At 36.4% G+C, this 17,450-nt stretch overlaps 1 protein-coding gene across 4 annotated transcripts; it reads right to left on the bottom strand.

Moving 5' to 3' along the window:
- Nucleotides 1–927: 927 nt before the first annotated feature.
- LOC112051253 (probable peroxisomal acyl-coenzyme A oxidase 1) lies at nt 928–17,374 on the bottom strand. 4 transcript variants are annotated; one of them, XM_052882787.1, is made up of 13 exons: nt 16,938–17,374; nt 10,801–10,960; nt 10,197–10,359; nt 9,457–9,580; nt 8,699–8,943; nt 8,053–8,213; nt 6,782–6,944; nt 5,693–5,883; nt 4,963–5,112; nt 4,584–4,689; nt 4,238–4,390; nt 2,831–2,947; nt 928–1,133 (listed from the first exon to the last, which is right to left on the bottom strand). In XM_052882787.1, exons 1-13 carry the CDS (start codon nt 17,056–17,058, stop codon nt 987–989), a joined length of 2,001 nt encoding a protein of 666 aa, XP_052738747.1. In that variant the 5' UTR covers nt 17,059–17,374; the 3' UTR covers nt 928–986. The 4 variants fall into 4 exon arrangements, with proteins under 4 accessions (XP_052738747.1, XP_052738749.1, XP_023945588.2 ...); XM_052882789.1 differs by lacking the exon at nt 16,938–17,374 and adding an exon at nt 11,318–11,722; XM_024089820.2 differs by lacking the exon at nt 4,238–4,390.
- Between the last annotated feature and the right edge of the window lie 76 nt (nt 17,375–17,450).

The raw sequence follows: 17,450 nt of genomic DNA, 5'->3' as shown, positions 1-17,450 counted from the left end.
ACCACGCTGGCCCAATGCGGATTGGCAGACTTTACATAAGCAGAGAATTACGAAAATTCTTTGGTAAGCAGGTTTCCTCACGATGTTTTTCCTTCACCGTTTGAGACAAGTGATATTTAATTTCTTAAAATGCACACAATTGAAAAGTTGGAGGTGCATGCCCCGGACCGGATTCGAACCCACACCCTCCAGAATTTGTATACCTAGGACATATGTACGTAGGTCCAATTTCGAGAAAGAGGTGAACCGCCGAATCCAGCTCGGCTGGTCCGGAAGATTGCGTGTTGCCAGTATGGTTCCGAAACTTGGTGGTTAAGTGTGAGCATATTCTATCATTGCCACTTCAAGGGGGCCTGGGCCATTTCGAAGAGCTGATGGACATAAGGGTCCCCAGGTGCTGGAATGGCGACTAGAAAGCGCAGTGTTGGTAGACCTCTACCAGGTGGACTGACGACATCAAGCCAGTCGCAGGAATTCGCTGAATGCAGGCGGCTCAGGCTCGTGATTTTCGGAAGTCTCTACAAAAGGCTTATGACCTGCAGTGGACGTCCATCGGCTGATATGATGATAATGGTCATGATGAGTGTTTTTACGCCCTTAGTAAGTTATTTCCCTCAAACTCCTCAGACATCAAGCAAAACTTCTCTGTAAGATATCTATAAGGCCAACATAATTGATAACCTTTTCATGACAGACGTGGTCTCTCACTATTACTGAAGAAAATAACTTAGCAGTGTAGTGGAGACAAAAGTACTCCGCAAAATAAATGAGGCCGTCTTTTCGTATTTGTTTGTTGAACAACATAATAATTAGTATAGGCTACTTTTATTCTTAGACAAATCCATGGTTCCCTCTGGATTTGGGGTAACCAGGATTTTACGCAAACGAAATCGCGGGCGTCCGATAATTAGCAATATAAAAACAGCATTCTGGTTATCTCGATTTTTATCAGCTTTTTATTACGAAAAATTTATCTCGTGAAATGGTTACAATTTATTCTTCATGGTAACAGGCCGTATATATTTGTGGAAGCTCTCGTTGACCACGTCTTCGTTGAGGGGACTCTTTGACGCTTCTTCCATCATCCGCTCATACACTCTCCCGTCGTATGCACCCAGAGTTGAACACAGCACCTATAATAAATGTATTCTTACTATCATATACACCCAGAACTTACATTGCACCCCGAATTAGACATAGCACCAAAAATCATTACCTGCTTTTTAAACGACTTAATATACCATCGTATGCACCTAGAGCTGTAACAATTACATTTATCTATCGTATATGCACCCAAAATTAGACAGAGCACCTATAATCATTACTTTATTCCATCGTAGTATTCCCTGACAATTAGACATAGTCCTGGCACCTGTAACTATTACATTTTTCCATCGTATGCACCCATAATTAGACATTGCAGTAGCAGTAATTATTAAATTTTTGCATTGTATGTACCCAATTTGGTAAAGCCTTGGGTCAAAAGTTAAGTCGTAGCTTAGTAAAAAAACATGCCTTATAATATTTATGTTGGATTTATAAATAATTTGTTTTCGACTTGACATATGATAGTAGTAAACTTGAGGCATGACGTACGATTGTGGTAATCTAATCTGAAACGTGTAAGTAATCAAATAATCTATAATTTAAATATTTTTTATTTATTGCATTATTTAATTATATTTCCATGTACAATACTTAATGACTTCGTGTCAGAAGTGTTAAATCATAATAGTTACCACATAATGCCTGCATTACCGTAGATAGATATATGAATCTATTTGGTGTCGATGAATTCATCAGAACATTGGCCAGTAGTGCCTGTAATTGGCAAACGCAAAAGAAAACACAGGGACGGGGAGGTTGTTTTTTTACCTTAACAATCATTATCAACCTATATTAGGCTCACTGCTGAGCTCGAGTCTTCTCTCAGAATGAGAAGGGTTAGGCCAATAGTCCACCACGCTGGCCCAATGCGGATTGGCAGACTTCACACCCGCAGAGAATTAAGAAAATTCTCTGGTAATTAAGAAAATTCTGCAGGTTTCCTCACGATGTTTTTCCTTCACCGTTTGAGACACGTAATATTTAATTTCTTAAAATGCACACAACTGAAAAGTTGGAGGTGCATGCCCCGGATCGGATTCGAACCCACAGGGTGTGGGTCAGAATCGGAGGCAGAGGGCATAATCTTAGCAGTTTTAATTAGGAACATTGACGCAAAACATTTCGTGGGGGTTGACTGGACGTCGACAACAAAAGGATGCCATTTCTCACGGCGTCTCGCTGTTCTGTGGCAAAATGGGGACGTAGGAACTAGATCGTAAAGTTCCTGTGCACACTCTCCAAAGTATATCCGGTAAAAACCGATAGACAGGCGACGTTGTATCGGTGTTGTAGACTTTGCAATTTCTCCCGTGTCTAGCTAAGAACCATCTGAATGTAGCTAAGAATCATCTTTATCACGTCAGCGTACAAATAATATAAACCGCAGCATGATCGTTCCATTCGCTTAGATCTACGACAGTGTGTTTTTTTATTGATTTACAATTTGTGTTTGTGTGTATGTCTGTGTACTTCAAACTTATAATAACTCCTCTTACGTCGGGTATTTAAAACCTCTTAATACTTACCTACATAGCTGGAATGGCGACCCCGTATTAGTAAGCGCAGTGTTGGCCGACCCCCCACCAGGTGGACTGACGACATCAAGCGAGTCGCAGGGATTCGCTGGCTCAATATCGTGATGTTTGGAAGTCCCTACAAAAGGCCTATGTCCTGCAGTGAACGTCCATCGGCTGATATGATGATGATGATGATGATTACTTACCTCATCTCTAATATCGAATGCGTCGACAAGCCCAACTGCATTGGGTCTAATTAATGCGAGCAACTCCTCGTAACGACTTTGAAGTGCTTCTATGTCGTTTCTTGAAATTGTGGAGTACTGAAAATGTAGAACCAAAGTAAACTACCAAGAGCCTGCGATAGATACTTCATTTGGATTCGGTTTGGATCCTTGACACCTCAAAAAGCCACCACAGTCCAAACTCCACAATAAGGTACTACTTAATATAAACAACTAGCGGACGCCCGCGACTTCGTCCGCGTGGTAATTAGTTTTTTACAAATCCCTCAGGAACCATGGATTTTTCTGGAATAAAAAGTAGTCTATGTGTTAATCCAGGCTATAATATCTTAATACAAAATTTCAACTAATTCGGTTCGGAGTAGGTAATCGATGCGTGAAAGAGTAACAAACAGTCATATCATTAAAATCATCAGTTTTCGCAAATCTCGGGAAACCATGGATTTTTTCGGGATATTAAGTAGCCTATGTGTTAATCCAGAGTAAAATATATTTCCATTCTAAATTTCAGCTAAATTGCTTCAGTAGTAGCGGCGTTAACAGACATCCAAAAATACATCCAAACATCCATACAAACTTTTGCGTTTATAATACTAGTATTAGTGGGATAGTATATCTTTACTGTGCCCCCGCTCTAAGGGTCCCGATATATATCGATATTAATAAATAAAAGTTAAGGATTTCTTAAAAAAACTTAATATAAGAAAAATAGATCATCATGGCCGACAGGCGTTTGGGTCGTATTGTCAAAAATATATTTAAAAACTAAAATTTTCATGTAATCACGTCTCAAAAAAATATGGAAGAAAATTCAATCTAGTAGAACGATAATGAACTAATTAAGACCATTAAAAAAAAGCGTCAACTAGCCTAATGACTTCCATACTTACCTACCTATGGTAGGAGCGTATGGTATGGTAGAGGACGAACTTTCAGCTTTCATAAAATGAAGTATGTCTGGCTGTCGCAGGCTTCGGACAATTCTTTGATAGTATATAAGTACGTCAATGACGTTATAAATAATAACAATCAAAGGGTCCATTATACAAGTAAGACTAACTTAACCGTGAGTGGTCGTGAGTGTGATCCCCGTCAGCTAACAAATTCTTCCAATCAATTGGAAGGGAATGTTGGTCATATTTAAATTATTGTGACAAATATCCTTTAAAAATTGCGCTGGAAAATAGAGGAAATATCTTACCAAGTAAAAAACTCTCGAACTCGTAAAGATAGTTACGGACGAATTCGTTCTGCAATCCCACATTATACATACATACACATTTCTGCATCATCCGTAAAATTTTCGTTAAATACTCAGAAATGCATGTAAAATATGCTTTTCAGGTGTCAATAAGTTAGAAAACTCACCAACAACAAATCGCCATGTTTCTCTAGAGCCCAATACATCAAATACAACTCGGCCAGCTGTTCCAACACGATAGCTAAACTCTTGGACACCTTAGTAGACAATTGCACGGTTTCTTTCCAAAATACTTCACATAAAAGAGATCGAGCATACGCCTGTAATCAAAGACCAAAATTATACAAATAAGTATACTGTAGTACTTATCGATATATTTGTTTTTAAATCTTCTGTAATTGGCTAAAAGAGCCATTATTAATCCATTTTAAGCAAGATATTAAATTTTCTGACAACGAACTCATCTTCTTATTTATTAAATTGTTTTATTTTTAATTAGACCATTTTATTTACCTCACTAGCATTGGTTAGTTGCACAGACGCCATGTTCCAAGCTTCTTCGAATTCCCTGCCGTTTCTTAGATTGCATTGAAGAGTGTCGTAGGCTGCCTTTGTTTTCCTGAAGGAATGCAAAACATTGTAAAATTAAATTTGTTTACCTTTTAATAAAATAGAACAAAATAGTTTTAATAGTTTTAGATTTCTTTCCGAACCAGAAAGCGCAATTGGTCAACCCGGTGAAAATAATGATATAAAATCGGTTGCACGAAGTCCACTGGATGCAGACGGTGCAAGACTGACGTTCGGTTGAACGACAATCGTCTGATAATGATGATCACTTAACATACTTATTATAGTCAATAGTTTGATTCGTTTACTTTATTCTTCTTACCCAGCAACGATGGCTTTGAAGCCTTCAATGATGCCTTCTGGTGAATTCCGCCACTGTTCAAAATTCTTCTTAATATAGTCCTCAAAATAAGCAAAATTCTGAGGCAGTGGCTTGTGTTCTGCAGCAAGTCTCCAAAACTTTACCAAATACCTAAAACCAGTAAAATGATTTACTATCTAAAGAATTTCAAAGACTCCAGTGAGTTTATCTTCTTCTTCTTTCCAGATTTACCTTCTTTAAACAATTCTATGGCAACCCGAAATTGGGAAGTATGTGGTTTTACAACCCCGCAAATATCCAGTACATACTCGTACATCTCGGTCATTATCATTTGCAATAAATATTGATCGTTGTATCAAACATTAGACTTGACCTGATGTTAACCCACATTTTAAGCTCTCTGTCGCACTTGGTAATACTGTATACAATATTCTTGTCTTGTTTTTGATAGCTAGCATCATTTCAGGACGTTATATTTTCTAAATACCTAATCTCTACTGAGTTTTTCACAGCTAGGAGTTAGGAAGTTGATTGTATTACATCTCCGTGCCACGGAGAGTGCGTTAAGACGTCGGTCCCGGTCACTATCATTAACATCTGATGGGTTGTCAAAGAATTAACATTATCACTTCAACCCTACCAATCGGCGTTGTGGGTCTAATCACCTATCCTGTAAGGAGGGAGGCTTGGACCTGTAGTACTTAAATTTGGTATGATCATAATGATGCACCTAGCAGTCTGCAGCAGTAACACAGTGTATTCCCCCTCATAGGTCACGGCGGCTGTGGTGTAGGCGTAGATCTGCGGCAGGTTGGACGCCATCATGTAGCCGTGCCCGCCGCACGCCAGCCGACACTGCTCCACCAGAGCAGAGGCGTCGCGACTGCTGATGGCTTTCAAACAGCAGGCGAGGGCGTGGAGCTGGGAACATTATGCTTCTTTTTATCATACTACGCCAACCTCTCTAGCGCACACTTCTCAACATAGAGATCCTATTCTCAGGTAGGCTCAGTTTAGGGTTGTATAACTTTCTCAAATTGGCTCAAGTCTGGCCTGGTAGTAGGCATCAGCCATGGGTAGCTATCATCCTACCGGCAAAGGTGCACCGCCAAGTGATTTAGTGCTCCGGAACCAGAGGTATGGGTAGAATAAACGTGTACCTTTATCAAGTAAGCCCGCTTCCATCTTAGAGTGCATCGTCACTTAACATCATGTAGAATGCAGTCAAGAGCTAACTTGACATTGAATGAAGTAAAACAAATAACTACCAATATTTCCGACTAGTTGGAGAAGCAAACATCCTCGGTGTCTGATGACGTACGGATTCGAGACTTGGTCGCTAACTATGGGCCTCAAGAACAAAACTCGACAGGTGATGGAGCGAGCTATGCTCAGAGTATCTTATGGTCGATTTAAAAATGTGAAGAAACAGTAACATTCACTTTGAGCAGCCAATTTAAGGCATTGGACGTTAAGGTTACAAGGTGCTGGAATGGCTACTCCGCCACCAACTAGGTAGACCGATGCCATAAAGCGCCTTGGGATGCATGCGGCTCGAGATCGTGGTGTTTGGAAGTCCTTACAAGAAACCTATGCTTAGCAGTGGAGTCCATCGGATGATGATGAAATACAATATTTTAAAATATTGCAGCGTTATAATGTCTCGAATGGCCCATGGCCCGCGAGTCTATTAGCTCCAAATCAATCTAACATTTAAGAAAAACTTAACGATTTTTCAGGCCTCATCCAATGAATTCGTCACGTGCCACAGATGGTATAGTTACGCCGCAAATTCAAAATTTTAAACAACGAAACTTGCCTCAGGAAGTTGTCCCATATTTCCCTCGTGAATGTCAGCAGTGACTCTCTTGTGTGAGTTCCACATCCACAATCCGACCACTCTGTATACATGGCTCGATGCGATCGTTATGAAAAGTTTGTGCTGTTGGCTCACAAAGTCCAATATTTGACGTTCAGGCTCACTGAAAAACAGTTTAGAAACATAAAAAATATCATTTGCCACCAACGTATTCTTATCTTACCCTAAAAACAATACGTAAAATTACTACGTAGTAATCCTGTACGTAGTCATATATAACAAATTAGGAGCAATGATGACTACAGACGAAGATAAATATTCAAAATTTAAGCGAAAAACACATATTGCTACAATAACACGGCAGCACTATCTATTACTGCCATGCCTGGCAGAAATAAGTGTGGAGATAGTGTTTCGTAATGTATACGTATACGTTAACAAAAATGGATCAAAAAGTTTTTCCTTATGTTAAACCCATACAAATGATTCACCGTTATGGTAATTTTCTGGTGTTTTTATTCTTATCCTCACTAGATCGGAATGGTTTTTTTTTTGTAGCTCCAAACCGGGTGTACAAAGTTCAACTTTATACTCTTAATGAGAAATAAAGTAGAATTTAAACAACCTCAAGAACCTGCGGCCTAATTGTCTAACGCAAACGATTGAATTTGACAGTTGAAATGCTTCTTTAATGTTTTAAATAAAATAATGAAAACTTTTTTAAAATATATGCATTATTTTGGAGTTTGACGTAAATTTGATAATATTATAAATATAAGTTTCACTATCGTTTTGCATAAACAATACGCAATCTTCATGAATAATTTCAGTTCATCGTTCACCATCCGGTCTTCATATAATGAACTTAATTAGACAATACCAATGTAAAGTTACAAATGTACTAAGTATAAAAGTGTTACCTACTTTGTTCTGTTTAAAAATTATTAGAATAATTATTGTACCTTATACCTTATGTAAATGGGAAATAATAAAAGGCTTTTTTATTTTTTTTTATTTATTTATTTTATTTAATGTAAAGTTACGATTGATCGTTGATCGTAGCCGATCGTATGAACTTTACGATCAATGAACTCCGTTAGACAATTAGGCCCCTGCTTAAGAAAACCAACCGAGTTGATGAGATGAAAACAACTACTGCTTCTAAAAGTACGAAAAATCTGGTTGATTTGTTGGATGTAATTTTAAATCATAATGTACCCATTTTATTAATTCTGTGAATTACTCTTTTAAAGTAATAGATATCTACTTACTTGGATTTAATCGGGGACTGACGTCTGACAGCGGAATAGCGGACAGCAATCGTGGCAGCTTTGGACAGTTGGTACGCCAGATCAGATATGAGTGTTACTCGTGTAAGCAACATTGAGCCATAAGTCAGCTTGTCGTGTTTAGGCTTCACGTATGTACCGTCCTGTAAGCAGTTACACCAAAAATCTTCAGCATAAAGAGAGCCACAAGCGGACGAACCGTTAACTTGTAAAATTACGTCAACTTCCTAAAGGGGATGGGAGGACTAATCAAGTTTCATTTAGCTTTCAGCTTTTAGTCTGCCACTGACAGAAACTCTTCGAAAATATTGCACTGTAAGTTTTTCTTTTTACCAAAACATTTTAAGTAACAACTCGAAGTTGGGAAGTGGACGACGTCGACATGTTAAGTTTCCCCGTCATTCTCTCATAGTGATCATAACAAATTCAAATATTATGGGCTCACCATAAAGCCCGCTAACATGCATTGGTGCTGCATGATGGAAACTAACTCCAAATTCCCTTTAATATCAGGAAAGACAGAGGTAGTAGGCCATTAGGATAAGCCTTTTGTAAACTACTGTATAACCTGTGTAATTTATGCCATTAAGATAATTGTTTTTAAGGGACTGTACGTCTCAGTACTTACTCTCAAAACTTGAACATTTTTCATCAGCATATTCGTCCTAGGTATTCTATGATTGTCAAAACCCAGAAAGCCATTGTCAGCAGTGTTAAAACCCATTTTAGGTCCAATTTCGCCAACTTTGATGCCGGGCAGAGGTTTGTGAGTATCAAAATCTCTGATCTGCGCTAAGAATATATGCAAACCATGGCACGTTCCGTTTATATACAACTGGGCCATTACCAGGCAGGCATTTGCAGTGTTTCCCACTGAAAATATATATTATTACACCAATCTCATCAAAGAACATCGTTAAAGTTTCATTATCATGAAACTCGGAAAATGAAAAAAATAATTGTGATTGAATTTGTCTTGAGCTTTGGATATCGTGGTACTGGGTTCGAATCCTGTCATTATCACTCGAAGCTACCACCAAGCCAATCCACATTAGTGAAGCGTAGCAGATTTAAGTTCCAACCCGTCTTTTGTACGGAGAGAGGCTTAGCCCTTATATATCATGAAATTAAGAGTCTTGAAGCTGTGATTAGTCGAATTTCAGATTCTGTATCCAAATCAGAAGCGCGTGGACAATTACTAATTATTCTAATTTGTATGTTCTTTTTTTAACCGACTTCCAAAAAGGAGGAGGTTCTACGTTCGGCTGTATGTATGTTTTTTTACAAAATCTTATTCCACCCGTTATCATTTAAGTATTAAATGATGGAACTCAAATGAGATAGATCAGAAAAAAATAATAAATGATGAAGTAAAAGTCAACTTACAACCACCAGGCCACCATTTGTAGGCACTTAGTCTAGGAGTATGTAGTATAAACTCATCCGTTGTTGAGTCGTACGTTGCTGTTGTTTCTATGCCTCTGATAAACGAACCGTGACCCAGTTCAGTCTACAAGAAAACGACATTCTTTATAAAATTAAGAAAGCAGTAAAGGCTTGCAAGCATTATCAGTAATTATTTGAATCATCAGATTTAAATAGCTAGTTAGCTAGATAGGTGAGCTAGCATTTATGTTTCAACCGACGAAAAAACGATTATCAATTCGATACGTATATATTTTTTTATGTATGAAAAGAATCTTTGAATATGGTTTAGCATTGAAAGTTACGTATAACCGCGCTCTCAGAATACGCTAGTTTGATTTTCATAATTTTTGACTTTTCGACTACTTTGACTTAATACCAAAAAAATTTAAAACTCGCCTCAAGCGAAAAGAGTCTTTGAATATGGATTAGCATTGAAAGTTACGTATAACCACGCTCTTAGAATACGCTAGTATGAATTTCATAATTTTTGACTACTTCGACTTTGACCACGGCTCTACCATGACCATTTTTGTTCCTATGCATTTATCTGTTTCAATCTGAAATATTTTCTTGTTTCGTTCTTTTTAGACCCCTTTTTACATACTCGGGTTATAGTTTTTAAACTTTATTTTTATCTGAATTAGCTTTGACAGAAAAAGCCTTATTCTATAGTGAAAATAGTATATCTAAAGAACTACCTGAACGTAAGTGCCAATCATACTGGAGTCAGGCTGCAACCACTCGGCCTGCTGCTCGGTTGAGGCCTGAGCGGCAATGGTGGACCAAAACAGCCCGATATGTATAAGAAGCGGATTGACATTGCGGAATATCCCATCTTGGATCGAATATACATTTGTTGGCCTGCAAATTAATACATAGACATGTAGTAACAAGAAAATAAAGTCAATCCGTAAAATCTCATATACATATAAAAGCAAATAGCGACTCTTTATGTTTACCCAGTTTCTCTAAGCGCGACGAATTTTGATTCAGTTTTACCATCATCATCAGTGTATTGTTTTTAATTATATGTATATATTACAACATTTTAGAATCGACAAAGGTTGCCAAAATGGGCATCAGGGCTTACGTAGATACAAATGTAAGAAGGATTTTTAGTTTTTACAGAACTGCGGTAGGACTTTGTATGTATCTTTATTGTTTGACTCAAAGTAATAGTCCAGTCATAACCATTTTTTCTATCAGGACTAGAGCTGAGTTAGTTAATTTATATCATTTGACTCAAATCATGCAGAATTGCGCCAAGCTTCTATCTATCTATTCTTCTATAAAACTACTTACGTCCTGTGATCAGTGATCTGTATATTGCCTGTGTGCAACTGACGAAGAACTTTTAGTACTATAAAAGCTTTTTTTATTGCGTTCTCATATCTTTCTTTGTGACTCAAATATTCTTCAGGCACGTCGTCCCACAATTCTTTAATGTTTAAAATATAATTATCTGAAAAAAAAAACTTGGTTACATAATTTAAAAACTATAATAGGTACACATATTTTGCACACAAAGCGTAGAGTTCGTGAAAAATTATAATATTTGAATACTAATCTTCACAGTCATCGCATTAGTACTTGTATGTTTTCTGTGGCATTAGTCTATGAAGATCTCGCAAAAAAGAATTAGGTATATACTTTACAAGTATTATAATGAATTAAAGGTTAAAGTAGATGACCGATTGGCCGGAAACCTTTCATATTTGAATTTCATATTGGACACATTAACTGACAATACTGGTTAATATTAATATATATGTAAATATTGAGTTACTGCGGTTTAGTTTGTTATGAAAGTGCCACGTACTTGTATGTATCATCATATCAGCCTATGGACGTCCACTGCAGGACATTAGCCTTTTGCATGGACTTCCAAATGGCCCTGGACCTGTAGCTAAGAATTACAAAAGAACTATTCTCTTTCTACAACCGCTAACTCTTTAAAACTAAAAAATGTATGGTGATGATATTCGTTATCGATAGGTCACGTGATCAACCTATCGATCGGTATCAAAGCATTAGCGTTTGTAGAAACAGAATCGAACACGGCTAGAGGCGCTGGCCTCTTGCGACTCGCTCTGATGACTGATGAGGGGTCCATCTGATGAGGGATTGCCATTCCAACACCTCAACCTCAACATCCATCTACTAGCTATAAGTTCCGCCCAATGCCACTAACAGAATGATAATAATAATTTATTATCTAAACACAGTATAAAGCGCTTCCCGCCGTCTGTACTATTAGATCTTTTAAACTATGTAACCGGTTTTAACGCGGTTTTTAACAGAAGAATGATCCAAGAGGAAGGTTTATACTTATAGTGTATAGTTAAAAATGTCTAAGTCTAGGATTTCCACGCGGTTGGATTCGTGGGCGCGCATAGTATATGCAGTTAACTATAACGAGACAGAATTTAAGTTGTTAAGTTAATTTAAATTAATTTAACTTAAGTTAATTTAAATTAATTTAATTTAAGTTAAATTATTTTAAAATTAAATGAGCAACTGCTGAAATTCTTGCCGGTATATACCTATTTTTTTCGGCAGAATCTATCTATACCCCAACACAATAATGTGCTGTAGTCATGATATTGTTATTTATTATCTATGAAGTTGTAACTCATAGATAATGTCTATCTCTATGAATTGTCTGTGACAAAATGTCTTCTTGTCAAATTCAATTTCTTGTGTGCAGATGCCTCCATATAAATATTGTAATGTAATCCATTTTAATCCACATATAAATTTTATTGTACTATTTTTTGGTGAAACATTTTTGAATAAATGTTGTTCACTAATTTCTTGTTTTCGTCAATTACTTCTTTCACCACGATCATCGATCGCTCGTGCGCATCTTCAAGCTCTGCCCAACAAAGGTTATGATACCCAGATAACGTGGTGAGTAGAAAATTTTTAATAACGATTAGAGGACAAGAAAAATGGCTGATGAAAATGTACAGAATGTACACACTACGCAAACATTTGCTGGAGGTGTGTCGATTGACAAACTGGATGGCGTCGCGACCTATAATTGCTGGAAATTTCAAATGCGCATGGCCTTGACCTTAGAGGGCCTATGGGGCTGTGTTTTGGGCACGGATGAAGATCCTACGCGTGGACAGCGAGCCCTCGCTAGAATTTGTCTTGCCGTTAAATCATGTTGCGTACAATATATTCGCAACGTTACAACAGCTAAAGAAGCCTGGATCAATCTAGAGAAAACCTTCGAGGATAAAGGTCTATTTCGCCGAGTAGTGTTACTAAGAAAATTGCATCATATGTCTTACACAGAGTTCAAATCCATGGCTGAGTACGTTGACGCAGTCATGACAACAGTACAACAATTATCAGACATAGGAAGGATTGTTGATGACAGAGAGGTTGCAGAACTACTACTAAGTGGACTTCCCCAGGAGTGATACGTTGGTGTCAGGACTTGAGGCGTTGAATTTTCAAGACAACTTGACTAGTGAAACCGTTAGAGCCCGTCTTCTACAGGAAGACTTCAGGAGGAATAATAACCTATTACAAAAGAACGGAAACGGGAACGGAGAAACAGCTTTTGCTACTAATAAGAAAATGATAATCTGCAATTTCTGTAAACGAGCTGGACACACTAAGTCAAAATGCTTTAAGCTAATAAGAGAAAGAAAGAAGCAGAAAGAGGACACATCTGCTGCATCTGTATTAGCTGCATTTTCCTCTGAAGACTGGATAGTTGATTCAGGGTGTACAACTCATATGTGCAAGAATAAACAATGGTTTGTAGATTTAGATATCAATAAGAAATGTATGGTAACCGTTGCAAATAATGAAAGATTAAGTTGTAATGGTATTGGCAATGTTTATGTAATGTTTCCTAATAATGTTAAGAAAATGATAAGTAATGTAATGTATGTTCCATATTTATCAACAAATTTACTGTCCGTTAATAGGTTAACTGAAAATGGTTATTTAGTGAAATTTGATAACAATGCTTGTCAAATTTCTGATGATAAGGGTCAAGTCATATCCAGCGCTAATAACTGTAATGGCATTTACAAATTGAATGTCATGCCAGCGATAGGTTTAACAGAACATTGTTCACAGAATACACAAGTTAATCGTCAGTGTTCCGGAATGGTAGGTGGCAATACAACGGAGGCTGCATATGCTGTGTCATCTGAGTTATGGCACAAACGGCTTGGACATTTGAGCTATAAAGGTATGTGTGCACTTCGTGATAAGCTTGCTGATGGTGTACATTTTTCCAATGTTGGCAACCTGAAAGACTGTGAGTCTTGCATTAAGGGGAAGCAAGCAATGCTTTCTTTTCCCAAGGGTAAGGCCAAGAGAGCTCATAGATGTCTCGAGTTAATACACTCCGATGTCTGTGGTCCTATGTCGGAAAGCATCTGGGGAGGTCATAAATATCTTCTTACATTCACTGATGATTATTCTAGAAAGACATGTGGATACTTAATGAAAAATAAAAATGAAGTTATGTTTCATTTTATAAAATTTAAAAATTTTGTTGAAAAACAATTAGATTGTTCTATTAAATGTTTGAGGACAGATGGCGGTGGTGAATTTTGTAACAAAAATTTTGAAATTTATTTAGCTAACAATGGTATTGTTTACCAAACCACCATACCATATAGCCCACAACAAAATGGAGTTGCAGAGAGGGTTAATAGGACTCTTATGGAGAAAACGAGATGTATGCTTTTGGAGGCAAACTTAGGTAAGCGCTATTGGGGTGAAGCCGTCATGACGGCTATTTATCTTAAAAATAGATCCCCCACTGCAGCTGTGCCCGGTGCTACTCCTGAACAGATTTGGACTGGTTCCAAAGTGAACTTAGACCATCTGAGAGTTTTTGGAAGCAAAGTTTTTTCTCTAGTGCCTAGTTGTGCCCGTGACAAGTTAGATAGCAAATCCAAAGAATACATTTTTGTTGGTTATTGCAGTGACTCTAAAGGCTACAGATTAATAGATCCTCAGTGTCCTAATAAGGTTATTAAATCGAGAAATGTTCATTTTATTGAATCTTTAAAGTTCAATTTATTATCGAATGATAATAATAAGGTAACTTTTAATAATACAATTTTATATAACTGTTATAAAAGTGCAGGGAATAATAATTCAAATAATGAAAATAATTTATTAATTAATAATTTTGATAATAATCAAAATATTTCTGTGACTTCAGATGGTGTTGAAGAGGCGCCCTGTATTGCAGAGTCCAATACTAGTCGCTCCTCTTCTGGTTCCTTCTCTGATGATGTTGTAAATGAAAGTAGCATTTTAAATTCTGATCCAGTGACATCTGCCGATGAACAATTTTTATCATTTGACTCTGGGAGTACCATATTATCTCCTAATCAGTTGACTGATGGTGTATCGAGTCCTGAGCAATGTCTTGAAGAATCGAATAGACCAGTAAGGAGTACACGTGGTAACATTCCCAAAAGGTATGATGATTATGAACTAGATCTTTCTCTCTTTGCTCATAATTATGTTTTGGACGAACCTCAATCATATGAAGATGCTATGGCAAGTCAGAACAAGGCTGACTGGCAACAGGCTATGAAAAATGAATATGATTCATTGATCAAAAACGGGGTTTGGAAGCTGGTTGATAGATCTCATAATCATAATGTGATCAAATGCAGGTGGGTGTTCAAGGTCAAACAGGATACAAAAGGTAACTTTGATAAATTCAAGGCACGTTTAGTTGCTCGAGGGTTTGATCAAAAGCCTGGTGTTGACTATGACCAAAATTTTTCGCCTGTAGTGAGGCACTCAACTATGCGTATACTTTTTAGTTTAGCAAATGAGATGAATATGGACATAGATCATATTGATGTCACAACTGCTTTCTTACATAGTAATTTACAAGAGAAAATATATATGGAACAACCTTCTGGTTTTTAATGTGATAATAAAAATAAAGTATGTTTATTAAGAAAGAGTTTATATGGTCTTAAACAGGCCAGTAGAGCTTGGAACCAAACAGTTCATGATTTGTTGACTAAACATGGTTATTCTCAAACTAAAAATGAACCATGCGTATATTATGTAAGACATGATAATAATTTGACTATAATTGCTGTTTACGTTGATGATTTCTTTATATTTAGTAATTGTGACATACAGAAAAATTATTTAATTGATATTTTAAGTAATAATTTTTGTATTAAGAATCTAGGACCTGTCAAAAACTGTTTGGGTATGAATATTTATAGAGACAGAAGTAAAGGCATATTAATATTGAAACAGTCAGAATATATTAAAAAGTTGTTGATACGTTTTAATATGCAGGATTGTAAAAATGTTGCCACACCTATGCAAGTTAATGAAACATTCACTAATAATGGCAGTAATTGTAATTTACAGTGTGAATTTAATTATAGAGAACTAATAGGCTGCCTTATGTATTTGAGCGTGTGTACACGACCTGATATTTCATTTTGTTGTAGTAAAATGAGTCAGTTTAATAATTGTTACACTCCTGCTCATTGGACAGCTGCTAAAAGGATCTTACGCTATTTGCATAGCACAATTGATCATGGTTTAGTTTTTACTTGTAGTAAAAATATGAATCTCGTATCCTATGCTGATGCTGATTGGGATATTTAATTTTGGGATAGAAAATCTTACACTGGATATGCAATTAAAATAGGAAATAACTGTATAAATTGGGAAAGTCGAAAGCAGCAAATTGTGGCATTGTCGAGCACAGAAGCTGAGTTTATAGCAATGAGTGATGCTTGTAGAGATATTATGTTCATTAGACAGTTTGTGTTTGAAGTTATTGGTAAATACTTAGAATGTAAACTTTATAATGATAATCAAAGTGCTTTAAAATTGTTGAATTCTAAGGAATGTCATAGAAGAACCAAACATATAGATGTTCGGTATCATTTCATGAAAGACTTAAGATATAAAAATGTTATTTGTTTTGACTATTTACAGACAAATGAAATGATAGCGGATATTTTAACAAAAGCTTTGTCAAAAGTTAAACATTGTAATTTTATGAAAAGTTTAAATGTTAAAATATTGTAAAAATGTCAAAATCTTCAAAATTGTTTAACAGAATCTGCCCTTCCTGACTGACTCTACCAGGCAACAATAATATTCACCGCGTGGGAATGGTCTCCTCGCAAAATGAAAGAAAAATATCTAGGCAGAAAAACAATTACTTACCTCGTAAGGAAAACTGCTGTTCGTTTATAATTTACAAAGTCCTAAATTCATTTATCTACTGTTAGGCTTGTAATTTCAAACTTAGAAGATTCTCAAAATTTTTAAATCTTTGACTCTTTAAAATGTCAACTAAAATGTTGTTTTTAAAAAACTCTTTAAAATGTAAAACTCTTTAAAATGTAACTAAATCTAAAACTCTTTAAAATGTTAACTAAAATTGTTTTAAAAGAACGAACCTATTTGTTTTCTTTTTATGGTGTTCTCCTCCCCGCAATCAATGATATGTGTCAACTCTTTTATATCGAACGTGCATTTTCTCCTTTCTTTTATTAAGTCTTCATTAACTCTTCCACCCATTGTTATAGTTGTTCACCGGACGAATAAAAACCACGTAATAAATTTACTTGTTTAATTTATATGCCTTTTCCTACAAGCAAGTCAATAGGTACCAACCTTGGTGTTTCGAAATAGTTAATTAGTTAATTATAATTGTATATTAGCTGTGTTTACGTGCATATGTTCATATTACTATCCTTTTACTACCATTTTCCATTTGTAAATATTTCTTTTGTTCGACGTTAAACGATTTTGCATCTTAGTTTTACTCATTTATTATTATTATTATGTTGGATGTAATTACGGTCAATGTATCTAAATATTAGCTGCTAGCCAACGCCCGCGTAGTTCTCGTTCCCATGAGAATACGGGGATAAAACACAATTCAGTCCAGAGAAAAGTCAGGGATCCCT

This window comes from Bicyclus anynana, chromosome 1 (assembly GCF_947172395.1).
Source record: "Bicyclus anynana chromosome 1, ilBicAnyn1.1, whole genome shotgun sequence".
Lineage (NCBI taxonomy): Eukaryota > Metazoa > Arthropoda > Insecta > Lepidoptera > Nymphalidae > Bicyclus > Bicyclus anynana.
This window is presented reverse-complemented; position numbering and strand designations above follow the sequence as displayed.

Coding starts and splice junctions, on each gene's coding strand:
- LOC112051253 (XM_052882787.1), bottom strand. CDS start 17,058: ATGGGTGGAAGAGTTAATGAAGACTTAATAAAAGAAAGGAGAAAATGC. Junction 4,690..4,962: donor TTCAAAGCCATCGTTGCTGG/GTAAGAAGAATA, acceptor GCATTCCTTCAG/GAAAACAAAGGCAGCCTACG. Junction 2,948..4,237: donor AACATGGCGATTTGTTGTTG/GTGAGTTTTCTA, acceptor CTACATTTTCAG/TACTCCACAATTTCAAGAAA.